Below are 22,362 nucleotides of genomic sequence, written 5' to 3' on the forward strand. Positions count from 1 at the left end.
AAATAAATATTAAGCTTTTTTTTGTAAATTTTGATACCCATTAGATCATAATTGCTCTTTATTTCATAAATTACGGTTTCATATTTTTAATTTTATAATTTCTGCATACCATCTTACCAGATGATAACTGATGATCTATAATCGGGAATCGCTGAAGACCCTACGAGTCTGGATTAAAGACTTTTGACTGTAGTCGAAATTAGAAAATTGCAACCAGAAAACCATTTGATGTGTATTTGTGATATTTATAATGACGAGGAATTTGATTTAAATCATATCGAAAAAGGAGTACATCCAGATGAAATACTACATTTAGTAAGGAATTATGAGCAGAATAAAATAAAAACATCTGCCCTGAAGATAAGGATAGTACTGACAGATCAATTTCCAGTTCATTGCGCACCGCGATGTCCCCCCCCCCCCGCAGAGCAGCATGAAATTGATAAACAGATTTCCAAATGGTTAGAAAAACAAAGGATATGCCTTTATCCATTTTTTGAAGCAATTCCACTTTTTTTTTTGATGGACATCGAAACATGCTTTCGCTTTGTAGATCCTTTGGCAGCTCCAGAATCGGAAATTCTTTTTGACATAATCGAAAGTTCAAGCTTACTTTTATAAAATTGCTCTAACAGTCTGCAAAAAATAATAAGCGGGATCGAATTAGAAGATTAAGGAACAATGCAATCTGCAACATTAACTGAAATAGATAATTAGATAATTTTAGCTTAGTTTATATCGTCCGTTATAGATTAAACGTGCATGCGTAAACATATTATGCACATGCATAAACGCATGCGCAGAAAGTTTGTAGCTTTGAGGTCCAGATTATAGACCATTCCAGATTATGGATGTCCAGATTAAAGACTTTTGACTGTATAAACATTTTAGTGACACCTTATTGAATCTAGCTTTCTTTGTGAAGAACCTTCTGAAATAAGCCGAAAATTCAAAAGGGAGCTGCAAAACTGTCTAGCTCTATATCGAGAAATTTAAAATGACCTGGTAAGAACTAGTAAGCAAAATGAAATTAAAATTTTTTTAAAGAGGGAAGAAAATGCCAGAACTTTAAATGAAGAAAGAAATTCTGAAAGTGAAAACGATCTCATTCCACAGAAAAAACGTTCTCTGTTGATTATACTGAGCAATGACAATGAAGAAATTTATTAAACTAAAGTTGTGTTAAATTAAATTATGTAATATATTTTGTTTTGTGTTGTACATACGATATATTTTTAATAAAAATTAAGCTGTTTATGTATAATTAAAAAGTATTATTTGTTTTTAATATGTTTTCGGAACGCAACCCCCTTTTTTTTACTGGCTCTGGGTCTCATACAACACGGCATTTTCTGGGAACCTATCTACCGTGTTATACGAGGGTTACTTGTATTATGAAATAAATATATATTTACTTTATAAAACATAAAATAAATAGTCATATTATTTTTGCAAAAATTTATTGTTTTTTGTCGATAAATAAAAAGCACTGTCTAAAAATAAGAGCAATATCCTTCTACATTTAACTGCATCACTATTTATAATTTTCTAAATTGTTTATTTTAGCTCAGTGATAGAAAATGCACTTTTATTTTTTCCTTGTTTTAAAACAAAAGGCTCTTAATGTACTTTTTTTCTTTTCTTTTTTCATTATTAAGAACTCTGATTAAAATTACAATAAAAGTTACGGTTATCTAAAACATTTATTAAATACGCATATGTACAGGTATAATTGATTCGCCGTTTACATAGGGGCACAAATTTACCTTCTTACATTAGGCGAAAAATTATCTAGGTATGACTCTGGCTAACGGAAGTCATTTTTCTTTTTAATCTGCAGTTAGCTTGAGTCAATAAAATTGATTTGAATTCAGATGATGCTACTTTCGAAATATGTCGTCGAGAAACAGTCAATTTTGACCAGGAATGAAGTTTATTGCATTTTATGAACCACCATGCAATCTCAAAGCAAGTTATAATCATTTAAACTTATGCTGAGTATCGTGAATAATATAAGCATGGAACACACATGAATAAATTTTTATAAACTCAATGAAATTGATATAAAGTTTTTAAAAATAATGGCTTATGCATTTGATAATAGAATTAAATTAATAGATTTATTATTTAATTCGTTACTTTGGTGCCCCACGCTTGTCTGTGATATAAAACTTTAGGTGAATTCTTTTGAAGTAGAATTATTTACTCTATTATTCCCATTAAACTATATAACAAATTATTTTTTCCCCCTTTTAACTTTTCAACAGTCTTATTCACTCAGCCGTGGTTGAAAGATTAGTTTTTAGCATAGTAGCGTTATTTGCTTAAAAGGAAGTATGCTTCCATGGAGGATGTTTTGTGGAAAAATAGCTGGTATTTACGTTTCACATCGGGGAAAATCCAAAAGCTGTGGTCTGATCTCCGTACTGAAATGTTCTTAAAAGAAAAAAAAAAAAAAAAAAAAGAGGGGGGTCCTGCATCAATAGATTAGAAGACCAATACATAAAGGACAAATAGTTTTCCAAAAAAATCCTATAACTATTAGTTTTCATCGACGATCACATGGGAAAACAGGAAAACTGTCATACTTATACATACAAGATAGTGCAAACAAATTTCTAATTTTTTAATTCACTGGGCAAAAACTAATCGCAATATAACACATTTTACAAAGCATTCATAAAATATGCATATTTTGCTCAAGAAATTCAATAAGAAATGGCAAGACCTTTGTAATTGCAACATATGCCACCATATGGCTTAGGGGTAAAATCTCAGCGGCAGACCTGAACGAGGAGCAACAGTTCTAAAGTAATCTTAAATTACAATTTCAAGCACTCTAGTTGGAATACATTAAAAAGAAATCATGTAACAATGCATTCAACATGGGAATTTAAAATTCACATATTATGCATCCAAGCTGAGGATAATTTATATATAAATAAAACGAAGATTTACAAGAAAACGTCAAGAAAGTAGTAAATTCAAAAACCCTACCGCTGGTTATCTGAGGTATGTATTAGCATGTGCTCAAAAATAAAGAAGTATCCTGCATTACAGATTAGAAGGTAAGGTCGCTGCATAAGGTGTAAATAATTTTCCGTTTAGGTTTTTTTAGAATACCATGTGGGGAGAAGAAACTATCGTACACATGCATACTTTCTATTAAATTTTAAAAAGTTTTTCAGCAACAGAAAGAAAGGAGTCCTTCCCGCTTGTGGAGTACTCAGATAACCGGCACTTGGCGAGGTTCCAGAAATCCCTTTCGCCAACTTGAGCGATAGGCGCCAAACAATTGGAACAGTGTTTAGGTTGCTAGCCCAGATGTTAAAAGTAAGATAGAGAAAATGAAAGGGATATTTTCTTTTTCTATACAGTTGATGCTTTGCGTTGGGTGTCGTGACTTTGCAGCTGAATCTTTGTTCTGGTGATCACATGACTTTGTCAGTAATTTGAATTCGCTGTTTAATTATTTTTTAAATAAATTAATTACACTTGTAATCAGAACAAGATAATTTTATTTTTACAAGAAAATTACAAAATATGCTCCTTTTCCGTACTTATGGCCCACCTTATCCCATGTGTATTTACATATAAAATTTTGAATTATAATAAATAAATTAATTACAATTTTAATCAGAATAAAATGATTTTATTTTTACAGAATAAAATATTCTCTTTTTCTAACTTATTGCTCGTATTTCCAGATAATTTCTAATTAAAATGAAATTTTTTCAAATTATCTACTTAATATTTAAATATATGGGAGTCTGGTCATAACAAACAGGAATTAATTTCTAAATAAATTAATTGTACTTCTAATACGAATATATATTTTTTTAATTTATGGAAGTCATTTGTTTAATCTAACCAAATGCCTTTTTTCTAATTACGTCTATGTATAAATACAGTTAGAATTATTTAGAATATCAAAAGCACTCCCGGGCTATTTGCTTAGGGAGGTTTGGTATGGTTTATTTAATTATGGCACAGCACATTAGGGCTATCTGCCTAAGGGAAGGGATGCCTTCGTGGAGGACTTTCTAAGGGAAACTGGCTCGTATACACGTTACACATGTTTGCTTAAGGAGAGGGAAGTCTATTAGCAATGGCTTGACTCCGAGACGAACTACCAGTGTGCAACAATTTTACCTTTCAGCGGCTGAAAGACACCCTATATCATATTTATTTAGTAATTTATTGGCCTAGGCTACATATTACAAGAAACAAATTTAAAAATTTCAAATAATTCAACATTTTATAAACACGCGAAATGGAATAACATCGCGTGGTAGTACCGTATTTAGAAATCGTAAATTATGAATAGAAATTTTGAATAGTTGCATTTGCATTTTACAGTTAACTGTTATTAAAAATTTAACCATGACTAATCACAAGAGATTCTTCTCTACTTAAAAATGTGCTTGCACAGATCTATGAGGTTTACTAAAATAGTTCAACTATTTGTAAATAGGAGAGGAATAACAGCACGTGGTAGCGTATTCAGAATGGTATGGAATTTTTTGACATGCATTTACATGAGAGGAATGACAGAACATGGTAGCGTATTTAGAAAACAATAGCTTATGCAAATCACGAATAGAAATTTCAAATAGTCGCATTTGTATTCTACAATTGACTATTATTAAAAATTTATCACAAATCCAGAGCTTAAATTGCGCCGGGGCCCGACTCCGATACTTCTTAGTTTTTGGAATAAATCCTAATTTTAGACGGAACGTTAAGAGCGTTTAATACCTCTTTCTCATGTCGATTTTTAATAACAGATGGCGCTACGAACGTTGAGGGATAAAGACTCAAATCTGTAAGACTACCTACAGCCTGGTTACTATGGCAACGACGCTTCCTTCCTCTGTACTTGTTTGGCGGGAAAGTGAGTAAGCCATAAAACACATCCCCTCAGTTGAACAAAAGACCTGCTGTCATTTCTTCCGTCTGTGACTCAGACTGCAGGGTATGTTTTGAACAGGAATAGAACTTTTTCACCTTTGTGTTGAATGAAAGATATCTGTGAGATACGTGCAGCAGTCGCTATTTCTTTTCGCAAAATTTGTTCATCACGCTTTTCAATGTTGCGTAATGTTTCATAATTTGCCGTTATTTTGCGGAAGAAAACAAATTTCATCGCGACATAAAAATTATATATAAATGATTTTATACTTGATGATATGTGTATACATATATAGCACGCACATAATATTCCATTTACTCATCCATCCATAATATTCCATAAATATGTGTTAGCACTTTTCAGAGCTTTATATATATTTTTTACTTGTATTATAAAATCGTATAACACTCCTAACTATTATTTTTTTACTTCAAAAGTGGATAAATCATTATCAAATTTTTCTAGTACACGGAGAAATGGTCTATGTATCCACACACATAAACGTAGTAAAAGATACTATTGTTGATTGAATATCTTTTGGCAGCAATATCAAGATGCAACGAAAATTCGAAATCAATTAATAACATGCATTTTATTACAAAAACACTAGCAGGACGTATTATTTGCACAAAAAACTTAGTGTGGAAATAATTTGCGGCACATTATCTGAGATCCGCTTTGAATGAATACATAAAGTGTTATAATGAACAATCAGTTTTAATATTTCACTTGATACTGAAATGCATAAAATCAAATTGCGTTTCTATGTTTCAGGTTTATAAAATACAGCTGATAATTGAAGGGGTATCAGGTTTATAAAGTACAAGCTGATAATACATGATAAGGGAGAAGAAATTCCTAAATTACAAAATTGAATATTATATTTTAATAAAGTAAAATGATACATATTATAGATACATCCTAAAAAACGATAATATATATATATATTGTATATCGTTGTATACCGTATATATATATTATGTATTTATATGTATATCTACTCTTTTCCGGATGTAACTGTAATTACGTACTGTGCTGGTTTATCATCTTCCTGTAGCGATGCATTTGGATTTGCTGTGTATGAATCTGTTTCATTGAACAGGAACAAATAGGAAACAGAATATTGAAAATTGAATTTTTTTAAAGCATTAGTAATTTATATATATTAGATTGACTAAAAAGAGTATATTCATGCATAACGTATAAATATGCGAAGTGAATACTTTTTGGCAATCACCTTTCTAGGATGATCATTTTTAAAAATAACCAGTACTGTTGATAAAATAAACACCGGTACGATCTATCTGCCTAAGGGAAAGGATGCCTTCGTGGAAGACTTTCTAAGGGAAATTGGCTCCTAGACACGTTACACAGGGTAAAACCACGAAAGCGCAACCAGTCCCTTCGCGGGATTCGAAACTCGGACCGAAATACTGGTGTTCAGCTACTTTACCGCTTCGTGCCTCATTTCAGAGCGGATTCGCTATATATGAAACAGAGTAATGTGCTGTTACCGTATTTAGCAGCCTGCCTTTTTCCTTGACCTACCATAAAAAAATAAAATAGCAAAATTATAACAGCGTCTCTAAAAAGATGCTTTGCTATATTCTCATTAAATCTTTATCATTCTGCGCTACTAAAAACGAAGTACGATTATTTCAAATTCAAAATTTTATAACATTACTTTACAGAAAGCGATCTCATGTCTTCTAAAAATAAAACCCAACATCTGTTTCTACTCAAGCGCTTACTTTCTAGACAAAGTAATTTCAGTGTAACGTACGTTCAGTTTTATCTAACTTTGAACGGAAAAAAAAAAAAAAAAAAAAAAAAAAACTATGTACATAACAGGCAAAGATATTAACAGCACATAAATTTAATCAATTATATTGGATTACCAGAGGAGAAAAAAATAATTCGATGAGATAATTCTCTGAGAATTCATAAACGCTAAATTAAAAATAAATTTTATAAAATGTTTACTAATGAATACATGTATTTGCATAGTAAGTTTCCTTTTTTAAAAAATTTTTCATCTTTATCACGTTTATCGGAGTGTCGTATTTAACTTCACAATTATGCTCCGAAATTTCATTGCTGTAGATTGGATTATTACCAATATATAATTCTACTAGTAACCAGAGCCAGTATTAGAGGTTTTTGCTGCTCACTACAATATCTGTGGCTCTTACTTCTGCCACGCGCCGCCAGTGGCTGAGTGATTAAGAATATTGATTACTGGAAGTTCGACCTGGTTTCGGTTCGATCCCAGGCGAACCAGCTGGCTGCATGGTTTGTTTTCCTGTTGTGCAACATGAATACGACCCAGTTTCCTTCAGCAATTAGGCTCACCCGCGGCCGAGCGGTTAAATCGCTGAACACTGGTAGTTCCGACCTGGGTTCGAATCAAGGCGAACGGGCTGGCTACATGGGCGTTTTCATAATCTTCCCCGTGTGTAACGTGTATGGGGAGCTTTGCTATAAACTAAACTAAGCCTTCAGAAACTTCCTCCACGAAAGCATCTGCTATCTGCCACCTCGTGGCTTTGCTATATTCAAAGAGCCTAACCTAATTCTAGCACTCAGTTCCTCTCTAAATTCTAGCGGGCGAGCGCTAAAGTCGCCTATTACTGGTAGTTCAACCTCGGCACATTATCTGAGTTCAGCTTTGAATGAAAACAACATAAAGTGTTATAATGAACGATTAGTTTAAAGATTTCACTTGATACTGAAATGCATAAAATCAAATTGCGTTTCTACATATCAGATTTATAAAGTACAGCTGATAATTGTAGGAATATCAGGTTCATAAAGAACAGTTGATAAATACATGAGAAGTGGGAAGGAATTCATAAATTACAGAATTTAATGGTTGTAACGAAAATTTTAAGCACGAACGTTCTTCATAAAGTTATGAAAAAAAAGCAGTCAGTACCTTTAGTGCGGATAGTAATCACTACCAAAAATCTATGCTTTTCTGCCAATTTTTTGGTAGTTTTTCAAAACCTTCGGCTCGGAAACTTGGTGGCCCGAGTCCAAACACAGGTCAACCTCATTTCGGACGTCTTGTGCAGAAGTGAAGATAGGACCAGCAAGATGTAGCTGAAAGTCCGAACGTGCGATGTCGGGGTTATATGGTGGATGTGGTGAAAGATCCCTTTCGAGTCCGTACAGAGGCTAGCCGGTGAATGCAGACACGTATGGTATTATCTTGATGGAACGTTACCTTTCTGCGCCGGAACTCAATTCGACTCTTTTCCTTGATAGCAGCGTCAACATGCACTAGCATCTCGTTGTATCCTTTACTGTCAAGGGTTTTACCTTTTTCCATATACTATTTGTGATTAATACCACGGCAATCCCACCAAATACAAAAGAATGATCTTTTTGTTAGTCAAATTACGCTTTACGATGCTGCCGACGGACTCACGGGCGCAGATCAACTAAATTTTTGGCCTATGTTGTTGAAATAAATTTATTTTTCAACACAAGTGACTATCCAGATCACCAGATCCAAAGCATGATCTTTTCGTTAGTCAAATTACGCTTTGCGACGCTGCCGACAGGCTCACCGGGCGCAGACCAGCTCCCTTTTCGACCTATATTGTTTGTGTAAACTTGTCTAACTTTGAAAAAAAAAAAAAAAACTATGTATATAACACGCAAAGATATTACAGAACATAAATTTACTCAATTTTATTGGATTACCAAAGGAGGAAAAAATACTCAGATAACTCTCTTAGAATTCTTAAACGCTAAATTAAGAATAAATTTTATAAAATGTTTACTAATAAATACAAGTATTTTAAATAATAAATTTTTCCATCTCTACATATACCACGTTTATCGGAGTGTCGCATTTGACTTTACAATTAAGCTCCGAAATTTCCTTGCTGTAGATTGGATGATTACCAATATACTTACAATCCTACTAGTAACCAGGGCCACTATTAGGGATTTTTGCTACTCAGTACATTATCTGTGGCTCCTACCACACGCCACCAGTGGCCGAGTGGTTAAAACTACTGAATACTGGAAGTTCGAACTGGTTTGGGTTCGATGCCAGACGAATCAGCTGGTTGCATTGTTTGTTTTCACCGTGTGTAACATGAATACAAGCCAGTTCCCTTCAGCAATTAGGCCCTCCCGCGGTAGAGGAATTAAATCGCTGAACACTGGTAGTTTCGACCTGGATTCGAATAAAGGCTAACGGGCCGGCTGCATGGACGTTTTCATAATTTTCTGTATGTGTAACGTGTATGGGTTGTCAATTTCTCTAAGAAAGTTCAACATGAAGGCATCCTACTGTGCTTTGCCATAATAACCTAATCTAAGCCTTCAGAAAATGACTCCACGAAGGCCTGCCATCTTAAGAAGGTAACCCTCGTGGCTTTGCTACATTCAAAGAGCCTAACGCAGTTCTAGCAAGCGAGCCGCCGAACACTGGTAGTTCATCCGGAGTTCAAGCCTCGATAACGAGTTGGATGCATGACCGATTTTGGTGTTTTCCAAATTCACCTGCTTTGGCGTAATCAAACTCTATAATTCTAAACAAACTGACGTTCGGTTCGGCTCCAACGGCTCTAGCACCACGTTCCAAATTATAACTACAGTTCAACAAATAAATGTCTGGCGTATACATTCGAATAACCTAAGTAAAAAAAAAAAAGGGGGGGCTTTTTAATTTCTTCCACAACCAAGCATGCATGCATGCACATAAGGCGAATAAAGAAAAACTTATGGAGTGCAATAGGGTTCTAATCCATAACATATTTAGTTAGTGATCGCCATCATTGGGAGCTATAAATATGCTATATTGACGGGAAGGAGAAAATTTTACTTCCTGAGTGAGCTAATTCAGAACTAGTCATTATTTCATCTGTCATCTTAAATTTAGGATGTCAAATTACGTGACTAACAAAAACCTAGTATTTATATGAAGCTTGATAAAAATCAAAGTTTTGAAGACGGTATATGTGATCATGTTCGGTTGATTACCATTATGATCAGCAAATAACAACAGCAATTTACTGATGTCTTTCTTATCTTTATATTCAGATGTAGTTTTCAGGGCAACTAGAGAAAATTTATTAATTACTTTTATTATTTTTGATACTTTATACGTACGAAGATACATACTTGTAGGAAGAGAGATATAAATATCATATTCGAACAAATAAAAACAAATCGTGACTTGAAGACCCTAGAGATACGGCTTCTGATTGCTTTTCAAATTTTTACCATATTAGTAACGATATAATCGAATAATCTTTCAAAGATTATTGTTTACCGATTTTAGGTAACAACTAGAAAACATTTTTTCGAACTTATCCTCAAACAAGTTTGCTATTGGTAATGAATACTGCTGTATCATGAATCAGGTACGGCGCTATGCATTTTGCTGATTTTGTACGCAATAAATTCTGTTGTCAAGTGCCCTTCCCACAAAATTCTAAAATTTTATTGCTTGATGCTTCGCTGAATTTTACAATTTTGCTGTACGTAAATTCTGCCGTACCGGCAGTGATCATGATTTCAAATTCCCCCTCCCCGAGATTTACTGTGTTATCTGAAAAACAGCTCACAAGTTGCTAAAAATAGCTATAAAACTGGTTCCACAGCTTTTAGCAACGGCCTCCCGTTGTGCGTTTGGAAACTCAGCTTTTGAAAGAAAAGGAAGGGGAATAATTTCTCTCTGACTACAGTATAGATGAGGTCCGTGACTTTGTTTGAGCTACTGCAGAATGTTCTGAAGTACACTTTTTTCTGTTTCGGCAACATTCATCTTGAGAATTCAACACTTGTTCATTAGCCCTTAGTAATTGACAGAAATGCTTTTAGAAAGTAGTGGGTTCATTGATACCAACAAAATGGTTGGTATCAATAAACTGGGGATACGTTAGTTTCAGTTGTTGGGTTCAAATGAACCTTTCAAATACTAAAAAAGTCCTTTTGCATAATCGAATCCTTTTGCATAAAGAATTTCATCTGAGAATAATTTTTCTACTTAAAAATGAGTTTTGCAGTACTTTTTAAATACTACTTGTATTTTTATTTTCGAAAATTTTCATAAATATTGTAATTAATTATTTCCAATTTTAATAACTCGCAGAAAAAACACAATTTTCAAGAAATTTTTTTATTATGGTTATTCAAACTTATACTAATATACAGCATCTTTTATATTCCTTATACATTTGACACTGCATCCTTCAACCTGCATGTAAGTTTCTCTTCCTTAGTAACTCCTGACCCAGAGACGTCTCAATGAAAGCCAAATCATGCACAAAATTTTCACCTGAAAAGAAAAAAAAAAAAGAAAATGATAAAATATTTTTAACACCATATTCTCGACCCCCCCAAAAAAAAGAAATTGCAAGAAATACAAATTTCTAACAGAAAAATGCATTTTCAAGCAGCTGAAATTGTTTCACAAATTAATAATGCAGATAGCAAATGTAACATATGGCACTATTGCCACTCAGTGCAATCTCTGCATATCCTAAATTCTGCTGGCTGATGTCTTCGTAAGTTCTGAACATTTTTTTGCCTCTAAATTTTGCTGCTCAGTGCCCTCTGCTAAATTATAAAATTTTGACTACCACTGGTTGCACAGGCCCTGATCAAAGCAAAGAGGCAAGATGCTACCTGCTATTGATAAACTGCCTTATAAATACCACAAATCTAAATAAATATCAGTTTTATTTCCAAAACAGAATTATCTCACAGCTAAAGCATTGCCTTTGCAGAAAATCTTCTAAATGGAAATAGAATTGCATCCACATTACATGTGCAGAATCCCAATAATTCATTATAAACAGTTCCAAACCATAGTTAGGCTTAGAACTCACAACAGTATTCTTCTTGGAAGTCTTCCTAAGGAAATGTTAGTATATTTAGGGAACATGTGGGCAAAATCATGACAGTATATCACAAGCCTAATTCTTGACCATACATACTAGAAAGATCACAGAAATTCCTCACAGGAAGCTAGATTCATATAACAAAATTTCATGCAACATATGGCATATGGGAAAAAGCAAGGACATTATAATCACTAGCATAGTTTATACCCAAATGAGTTGCAGATGGTGCACTATGTGCTCACAGCTGATTATCACTAATGCAGATATATATTTACTAATATTTAGAAGATGATGAAGTATAGCAAAATATACAAAACATTAGTCCTTAAATCTAACACATTTTCTGATTTTCATACCATCTAGAATAATAGATTTGACGTTAGGTACAATATCAGAATTTTGGGTACATGAAATGTGAAATGGTTTTTTATTTTTAGTCACCGTTTCTAGTAATTTGTTCGAAAGTAACAAATAAGCTGGTTTCAGTCTGTCAATGAAATGTTAACTTGTCTGTCCTTAATTAAGACTCGGAAATATTTATCATATTTTTTCACCACAAAAAAAATGGTCCCTCAATAAGCAAATTCAAGTGCCTTTTTCACACGATCAGTTCTCACAAACACATGAGAACATGATCTCAAGTCTTTATGCATAAATATTTTATGTTTGTTAGCAGTTGATAAACTGGTGCGGATCCATAAAAGACAGTAAACTTGTTACAAATGGTTCAGGTTTAGTTTTAGTGGTAGGTAGTCGAAAAACTCACATGGTAACCTTATTTGCATAAAATATACCATTTGAGCTACAGAGTGATTAGTATCAGGACATATTGCAACTCTGAATCCTAGAAGGATTTCTGTCCATCTGATGTTGCTGTGAGCCTTTATTGCATTTTTTTAAGTTCTGAGAAACTGCTCAATTTTCCCACTGCAATGTGGGTGGTATGGAGTGGAACGTAAAACTTTAGCACCACATACTTTTGCAAGGCTCTTGAAAGGCTGCGACTCAAACTGTCTTCCTTGATCTGAGATTATGGAACTAGGCACAACAAATCTGCTAATCCAATGATTGTAAAATGCTTTGACAACCATTTCTCTTGTGATATCTGGTAAAGAAACTACTTCTCCCTAACAGGAAAAATGGTCAATAAATGTCAGATAATACGTCCTACCAGCAGATGGTGGTAATGGCCCAATCAGGTCAACTTGCACAATACTTAATCTAGCATGAGGTGCTTGGAACTCGGCTATTTTAGATTTTGTATGCCTGTTGACTTTGCTCCTTTGACAATTAACAGGACTTTAAGTCTATTCGTGAATTTCTTTCTTTATATTTGGAAAGATAAATTTTTCAGTCATCTCGTTGACAGTTGTCCTGATACCAGAGGAGCAAAATTATGAATTTGATGAAACATTTGTTGTCTAAATTGCTTTGAAATAAAAGGCCTGATACTGGTTGTTGAGCTGTCACATCTTAATGTTTTCCAAAATGCTAATGTAGATGATTTAAATTTCAGTGAAGCACTACCTGTCATTAAATGTTGCAATTCTTCATTATATTCTTGAGCATCTGCTACTGCTTCATAGCCAGTAACTGAGACTACTTCAACTGCAACTAAATTTTCTTTGGCATCAATATGCTGAATATCAGTTGAAAATTCCGATATATACTGAAGTTGGTGTTGTTGTCTGGGTTATGCCTTCCCATTCTTTTGCTTCTATGCATATGACAGTGGCTTGTGATCAGTAAGTATGATGAATTTGCGTCCTTCCGATACATGTTTAAAATGCTTGACAGAAAGATATATTCCTAAGAATTCTCTGTCATAGGTACTATAAACCTTCTGTGCATTATTTAATGTTTTAGAGTAGAACACAATAGGTTTTCAGTCTTGTTCTTGTTCTTCCAATTGCTGCAATACTGATCCTATAGGAAAGTCTGATGTATCTGCACACAAAGGGTAATCCATTGGGAAACACAAAAGGGCACCATTGACTAAATCAGATTTGCACTTCTCAAACTGGTGAATTCCTTCATCTGTGCAGGCCTACCAGCGGCAGAGCGGTAAAATCGCTGAACACTGGTAGTTCGGTCCGAGGTTCGAATCCCGCGAACGTACTGGCTGCATGGGCGTTTTCGTGGTTTTCCCCATGTGTAACGTGTATATGAGCCAGTTTCCCTTAGAAAGTCCTCCACGAAGGCATCCCTTCTCTTAGGCAGATAGCCCTAGTGTGCTTTGCCATAATTAAATACACTAAACACCTTCATCTGTGCATGGAACTTTACAATGATCTTTTTTTATCACCCTTTAACATTTCGTGTATGACTCCTTGAGTTTCTGCAGCAGTTTTCAAAAAGCATCGATAAAATTTTATCATGCCCATAAATGAACAAAGCTCATGTATTGTCGGTAATTTACATTGCAGATTACTTCAACCTTTTCTGGCAGCGAACAGGAACCTTCTGTAGTTATGAGGTAACCCATAACTTATGTTTAATATGTAATACATAATGTAATATCCCACCACATTACCCATTTCCAATCCTCAGATGTCCAGTGTCTTTTCTCGACACCACTGAAAATGAAGTCTTGCATGTCGGCAGAACTGAGTGATTTTCTTACAGGCACCAAAACTATGCATTCCTATCCCTCTGCAATTCGCTGCGCATAGTTCTAGCTGAAATTTGTTGGGAAGAGCCTTGGTTGACGATTTGTGATAGTTGAATCCGTGTTCTGCCGTACAATTCATCGGAGATACCGCCGATCACTGTCTTTGAAAACTATGCTCGAACTGCAGTTACATTTTTTAGAGAAGGATTCGAAATCGATGCCCCCACTAAATGTGCACCAACAATAAGCCCCTTTTTCAAATGGTGAACGATCTGCCGCCTTTTTTCCCCATTTTACTTCATTCATCATGAAAAGCACTCTTACACCTTACTTATACTGGCATTTTAACCAAGTATAATCCACATCATAGAAAAAATTTGGATATTTCATCCCTAGCATGCATTCAGATGAAAATCTGAAAGGTTTCTTATTGATTGGCCAGTGTGTGTATTATTATATTATGCAACATGAGGCAGCATTAACATGTGGAGCTGGGAAGGCTTCTAATGATCACCTTTCTCTCTTGTGAGAGCAGGATGCACTGAAATTTGATGTCCTTATTTTTTAGAATGGTTATGAGTTTTGTAGACAAGTGGATCATCCACGTTCAAGATATAAGCAATCATCTTTCCACAATACTCAATTTTGTATGTCTTCTTCTCAAATATCATTGTATGGATGTCCTTCCAGCTGAATCAGGAGTCCTGAATTGTGATAGGATTAATGCAAGCCACTTGTTTGGTGTAGCAGAATCCGAGACTGCCTAGATACAGATCCTAGCCAGTAGCTTCGCAGAGTTCTCTACGTCAACCCCCCGGGGGGGGGGGGGGGGGGGAATGTCAGGCTGGGTACTGGCATTTCTATTTCCATCAGCTTTTTTGCAGCATCAAAAACCTTCATTCTCATGTTAGCAGACACTTTCCTTACTCTTTCTGGCTGGTGACAAATAGTTTTATTTCTTCTTGGCTCATTGCCGGAATCTGAACTTCCGCCGATCGGCTTATAGCAGCTATCATCATTTAAATTTTCTTGCCTGTCGGGTCACCAGATTTTATGACTTTCATCATCCCCAGGTTGCTGTTCAATGCTATCCGCTTGCTTTGAAGAGTTTGGAAACTTTCATCTCTGGATGCTCATTTTTGCTTCTGCAGGAAATCGTTATGAGCAAGCATTTTAAGGTGTTTGAAGAAATCAAGGTCACATTCTTCAGCAGCAGTGAGAGGAACCACTACTTTCGAATATATATTCCAAGTTTGTGATCTCAGAAACAATAAACTGGAAAAAATTGCTCATTAATAATGCAGAAATCAGTAAAAAATTCAATAAAACCATATGGCATACACGATATCAGTACTCTTCCCACTTCTGCTTCAATAGCTTGCAACATACCCGAGGAAAAAATTTCATTGTATGTGCTGTCCAACTCTGCACCTTTCTTTGCACAAAAAGCACTACAAGCATCATGCTTGCCAAATATATGATGTGGCTCATTTCTCAAGTCAGATACTAATGCATCAATAGCTTCTTGTGTGTGCTGATAATGGCTAGGTAAAGCATGAGCTTTTATAGCTACTCTAGCACCTCTGACTAACAGTGGCATTTTAATTTTCAGCAATTTACGGGCAGCAATTCCTTTAGCCCCTGGGAAGCGCGCAGTATTTTGCTGAAGTTTCTCAAGAGCTCTGCGATATCTTCGAACAGCATGGTTAGCACATTCTACTTTGATCACCCGTCCTCCATATGAAACGCTTTCTTTCACTTTGGCCATTGTGTTAGCATCTCCATCTCCAACAAGTCGAGTACAACGTATTTTGTGAACACACTGGAGATAATTCAGACCTTCCACAATGGCACTGCTTTCCATACCTGTAGAAGGCCCATTCCAATTTCGCCAACAAAGGTGCACTTTATTTGGCATCTTGCCATCTTCAATAGCACTGCATATAAGGCACACTTTGTTGCGAATTCCAACAAACAAAATTTTCTGGGTGACCATGCCTATAATAACAGATATGCCACTTGAAGCATTGTAACCATGCCCATAGCTTCTTTTACACCAACCTCCATCAACAATGACAGTTATACAGTGATAACCATCATTATCTTTATCATTGCGAAGTTCTGCCTGCCTTTTCTCCTCTTCTATAGCAGCACACATAGTTTCCTGTGCACATCCCTGTATTATTTTGCCAGTAGTTCGCTCACAAGAAGCAAAGGTCGAGTTGCTCATATACGGAATTTCCATGATGCTAAACTTTTCCTCCTCTTGTGAAAATCCACTGCCAGTAGATAACGCACCTAATACTGCAAGCTGATTTAGGCTGCTTTTCTCCATATCAGAACAAATTGTTGCCATTTCCCCACATAAAATTTTATCACATACATAGTTATATGTAGTGACAAGACCACGTCGAATCACTTTGTTAAAAATAAATGATCCTCCAAATTTACAATTTAGGGAATGTTGCTCTAATGTCCTAGCCTGCACTATTACAAAAGACATATTGCAAATTGTTCTGCCAGATGGTAATGGATTTGCCTTTCGTCGATCTTCCCTTTCGATAATTAAAGGTGAATCAGGACACAGAAATTCATCATTAAGGTTCTCCTGAAGAGGCTCAGACTCCAAGCTAAAATATATATATATACAATATATATACATATATATAATTAATATATATAAATATTACAAATTAGGTTTAAATTTGGCTTATTTGATGACAGCAAAGCACTTGATCTTCCTAAGAGGAGGAATGCTTTCATGGAGGACTTTCTAAGGGAAATGGCTCATATACACGGGGAAAACCATGAAAACGCCCATGCAGGCAGCCCATTCGCAATTAGGTTTAGGAAATTTAGGCAACAGATAGCAAATAAATTAACAATAATAATACACTGGATTACCAGTATATTACTACAAGAAGATGAGTCATCTTCACAACTGCTGCTTCCGTGCTCGCAGTGTCATTTGCTCGTGCAATATCAGTCACTACTTTGTGTGCCGGAGGTTTCATATGAAGGGCCTCTACACCTGAGTATAAAATGTTCGTGTTCCAGTAAACACTGAATTCAGAGGGGCAAGAATAACTCTTTCATGGTGGATAACTCAGTTACCAAATGGCTTTCTAAGGCTCTATTCAAGCCGTTGTATAAATGTCATAATTCCCAACTAACAACGCTTTGTAGTCAGACCTTACTATGTCACAAAAACTAGTTTGGGCATTAAGCTTGAAGTTTTCAACTTTGTGCCGACTTGATATAAGAGTCGGCCAATCAGAGCATATACATAAAACCTATTGAGAGAGAAAGCTGTAGACACATACATGCATGCACAAATTTAGCTTCTCTAATTGGCTATGGCTTAGACCCTCTCTCGCAGGTGTGAATGGAACTCCCACATTTTGTGCCTTATGATTATGCGTCTATGACATTTATACCATCATGTGAACGGAGCCTTAGGATTGCATACTAATAAGATGCACTGTCTTGTGGGGATAAGCAATTTATACTCCTAAGCCTAAAAAAAAAAAACTTGGAAAAAAAAGATCACGACTTAAATTTGTTGTCTAATTGCTCTAATTTGAGGCACATTATGAGAGGAAAGCAAAGGTAGTAATCAGAATTATTTAAAAAATTTTATCCTTATATTTTTCTTAAAAATTCTGTAAAATAATAAAATTTGTGGTTTTCCTCAAATAAATATATATATGGAAAAAATAACAGCCACATAATCACAGATTTCATTTTGTTATATTTTATTAACAAAATTTAAATTATTAAAAATCTCTTTCATGAAGGGAACATAAAACATCATGAAAACAATGAAAAAGAAGCAATATTTAAAAAAGATAGTAGGCTTATTGATGAGGCTCCCATCAAAAGAATCAAACCCCAAAATATTTTCATTTGCTTCAGTGTCCCGACTGAAAATTTCACTGATTTCAATGAATATATTTTTAAAAAAATCTTTTATTTTCAAGTTCTTTCATGCAAAACGTCCAAATTTGGTACAAATCAAATTCATCCCCCTCTTTTTGATAGCTACAATATTATATTTAACAGTTTTAATAGCTATCAGTATGTAAACAACATAATGTAACACCATAAAAGAAAAACATAAATGATGACATTTTAATTTTGGCATAGAGAAATACATATTTACCCCAAAAGAGAGCTTGTATTTCTACCTTCTACGTCAGAGTCAATAACTGAAATGTCCAGATCAGAACTGAGAAGAAAAGAACCATAATTAGTTTAATTAAGATACAATAACACACCGACCAAGTATTAATTTGAGAGTCAAGCAACAAAAATCAGCATCATATTTTGAAATATTCACTATTTGAAAATATAACGCTGATTTTGGTTGCTTGACTTCTAAATACATAATTAGTTAACCATAATTAAGTAACTGTAATATCATGCACAGCTAATATCTATTTTAAAAATAAACCAACTTACCTCAGGAAAGCCTGGTTTGTCTTAGGAACATTAGCTGTAACTTCTGGCATAGAAAAGTCAAATTTTTCACTTCCGGACCTAAGAATGAAAGAAATAAACTGCTATAACATAATTAAAAAAAAAAAAAAAAAAAAAAAAAAAAAAAAAAAACATGAATAAATAAATAACACATAACAAATTCAAGCATTAAGCTATGTATGACTACCACCCATCTCAGACAGTGCGACAGATATTGCTGTATACTGTTTCGCCATACCCTGTGTAGCTATTATATCATGCTGTATAACCACAGTTTAGAAAAATTACAAAATGTGTTATTTATATCTATCTAAAATGGTACATTACTACATGATTTGTAAGAATAAATTAGAGGGCTCTGCGTATGAAATTCCTTCCAATTAAAAAATGTAGGAATAAAGAAAATGCAGGAATTGCAAATGCAGAAATGAAAAAGGGGATTATATTTTTTGTACAGAATCCAGATGACATATTTTTCAACATTTTAGAAATTTCAATATTAATTTTAGGGGCATAAAATATTAGGCCCCTAAAAGCAGAATATAGTTTTTAAATGTTCAGATAATCTTCCTATGAGAAGAATTCCTTTGAGAAGTACACATCTGAACCACAATTAAAAAACATGTACAAGAACAGAGCTGAGGACTTCTGTTTGCAGAAAGTCTGTCACATAACATATGAAAAGTTTCTTATTGGTAGATTTTTGATCAGACGGATATTTTAATGTTATACAGAGAAAGCATTCACTCCCTTTATACTGGAGATAATTCAATTTGGACAATGGCAAAAAGGCTAAGCAAGCCTGAGCGTATTGGTCCCATTCTTGGCACTAGTTTGGTTTACGCTCAAAATACACAGCAGATATTTTCTAATTACCTGCATCCCAATATCAATTCAATTCAGCTTTTGGTGGAATTTAACATTTGTGACATATTTTTCAAAAACTACACTTCACAACATGCATACATGACAAATACACAGAACCATAAATAAACAAGCAATAATATATATTTATATATAAATTTTACTAAATGATCATAAAATGTTCCAACGCTAAAAGAAAGTTTTAACATCCAAGTAAATGACATAATAAAAAAAAGCAAGTTGAACAGCGAGCACATGAATAAATGTGCATACACCTGTTAAAATATACCATAGGTAACTGACAAAGCATTTTGTAGCAAACATATGACTATAAAATTTCCAATAATACATGTAATGATGGTGAATTCAATTTAGATCGCAAGAACATGCTCATACTTTTGAAAAGATTCAATTATTTCAGCAATTCCTTGTGAATTGGAATTTACCCTTTCAATATTTCCCAACAATTTAGTGTGAAATAAGGAATAAATTCTTATAACAGAATTGAACAATTATTAGCATCCCCTCATACACACATATACAAAAAAAAAAAAAAAAAAAAAAACTTACTTTGTAAAAAAATCATCCGGGCAATGATTCTCCTTTGACACAGATGCAGTTGTATCAATAATTTCTGACCTTCAATAAAAAAAATACGCATATTTTACTTCGGAATTAACTTACTACGAAATCATAAACACGGGGTAGTCGATATAAAGAATAAATTATTTCTCACCTTTCGAAAACATCCGCTTGTTCGGAATCTTCCACATCTCGGGAATTTAATTTCATATTTTTTTCTTGAGCTCGACGTTTACGCTGAATTCTGGATCTTTTATTAAAACCAGGATGTTTTTTCGGTCGTCCTTGATATTTTCGCATATTTTTTGCAAACTGACCACAGTACAAATAAATGTAAACAAAACGAGTGCGGAATAGCAATGCAATAGGGTTGCCGTAAACGTCATTCTGCTGACAGCTGACAATGTTTAGTGAAAACTGTGTATAAAGGAATATATGAAACGCTTCTAAATATTATTTAGAAAAAAATATGATTTATAACTGATATCAAAATCAATTACTTCGTGAATTTTTGCAGAAATAAGATTACAATGTTAAATTTTAACTCGTAGCGCCATCTATTGATGGCTTTCCAAACTACACATTAAAATTACGTATTTCAAACTAATTTTTTTAAAATATAATATTTAAGTAAATTTCATTTCAAACCTGATTCTAACATTGTGATTCGAAAACTGACCTATTGCTTTATATTTCTGCCAAATTGCACGCAACATAGTTTCTTAATTAGCGATTCTGCGTGTAAAAAAATTTTTAGTATTGTAATGCTGCTGTAGTAGACCACCTTAAATAAAAAAGGCTCCGGCACTTCTTTCATGTAACTTCAAACTTTCGGTAGAAATTTGACCTCAAATATTTTAATAATAAAATTATATCAAAAATCGTTTGTTAAGTTTTAAATTACCTCTACATTTTGTCAAATTTTAATTACTTTAATTGATTATTTAATTGTTTTAATACTTAATTAATTATATATGATTTGATTAGACATTTTATTTATTTATTTATTCTTGTTCAGCTTTCCTGACGGTCTTCATTAACGGTTCCGGCGCTTCTAATTTTAGAAATTAAACCCTGCACAAATCACAAGAAATTCTTCTTTACTTAAAATGTGCTTACACAGTTTATATGAGCTTTACATAAATAGTTCAATAATATGTAAACACGAGAGGAATGACACCACGTGGTAGCGCATTCAGAAAACAATAACTTATGCAAATCATGAACAGAAAAACCCAAATAGTTGCATTTATAATTGATAAGTTACTATTATTGACAATTTGGCACAGCTTTAGTATTAGTCCTTTTTGGCGAGAAATTTGTTTGGCGACATTTTGGAGCGATAAATGAAATATTATGATAACCTTGGTAACCCTAAATACTGAGCTTCAAACATGCCGCCATTTCTGTCCACGTAACTTTAACGAATTTGATAGGTATCAGAGCTTTGATGGCAGGAGGGATAAATTGTGTGTTTTTCTTAAAGTTACTTTTGTGTTAGGAAAGCACAACATTTAAAATATTTTTTAAAAAGCCGAATTTTTTATAGTTAAAACTGGTGCTTTTAATATTACATCACATGAGTCTTGACATTTTTTTCATATGTCAACTCTGCATATTATTATAAACTCCCCCCCCTTCAGTAGCATGAAGTAAACTCTTGGTGTTTCCTTTGCTAAGGAGATCAAAATTACCATGGTCTAAAAATACTTATTTGCCTCATATTAGAACTATAGGGATGTGTAATTGCATGAATTCATAGGTTCAAATCAGGACCAAAATCAGGTTTCATTATTGCTTTTATAACATTTTCATAATTTGCCTGACTAAAAAATATAATAATGCTTAGATTATGGAATATATTGCTTATAATTTAGAGTTCTCAAATTCTGTAAATCTTACAACCTAACAGCTGTATATGAATAACCTTCACTGAGTATTATTACTTTTATTAATAGTATGTTGACACAACAGTCGACTTTTTATTTTAAATTTTATGCAAATTTTCTACATTACTTAAACATTTTATCTAATAGAAATCTGAATTT

The 22,362-nt window shown here is 33.9% G+C and overlaps 2 protein-coding genes across 7 annotated transcripts in view; both read right to left on the reverse strand.

The window, feature by feature from the left end:
- Positions 1 to 22,362, reverse strand: part of LOC118197916 (cullin-5-like) — an 88,307-nt gene that overhangs the window by 63,474 nt on the left and 2,471 nt on the right. The window contains exon 1 of one of the 5 annotated variants that reach the window (XM_085823840.1): positions 3,160 to 3,292. The exons of 3 other annotated variants lie outside the window; for them this stretch is intronic. The gene's annotated coding sequence lies outside the window, so the exon portion shown is untranslated. Of the gene's footprint in view, positions 1 to 2,997; positions 3,293 to 22,362 lie in introns of those variants that run through there. One more of the 5 variants, XM_085823839.1, reaches the window with a different exon arrangement.
- Positions 11,036 to 21,653, reverse strand: LOC146995435 (uncharacterized). 2 transcript variants are annotated; one of them, XM_085823836.1, is made up of 5 exons: positions 20,469 to 21,631; positions 20,303 to 20,371; positions 18,851 to 18,928; positions 18,552 to 18,617; positions 11,036 to 11,210 (listed from the first exon to the last, which is right to left on the reverse strand). In XM_085823836.1, exons 1-5 carry the CDS (start codon positions 20,612 to 20,614, stop codon positions 11,207 to 11,209), a joined length of 363 nt encoding a protein of 120 aa, XP_085679962.1. In that variant the 5' UTR covers positions 20,615 to 21,631; the 3' UTR covers positions 11,036 to 11,206. The 2 variants fall into 2 exon arrangements, with proteins under 2 accessions (XP_085679962.1, XP_085679963.1); XM_085823837.1 differs by lacking the exon at positions 20,303 to 20,371 and having other exon boundaries at positions 20,469 to 21,653.

The sequence above is a fragment of the Stegodyphus dumicola genome, chromosome 9 (assembly GCF_044657685.1).
Source record: "Stegodyphus dumicola isolate Sdum_Otavi_A_Nest chromosome 9, ASM4465768v1".
NCBI lineage: Eukaryota > Metazoa > Arthropoda > Arachnida > Araneae > Eresidae > Stegodyphus > Stegodyphus dumicola.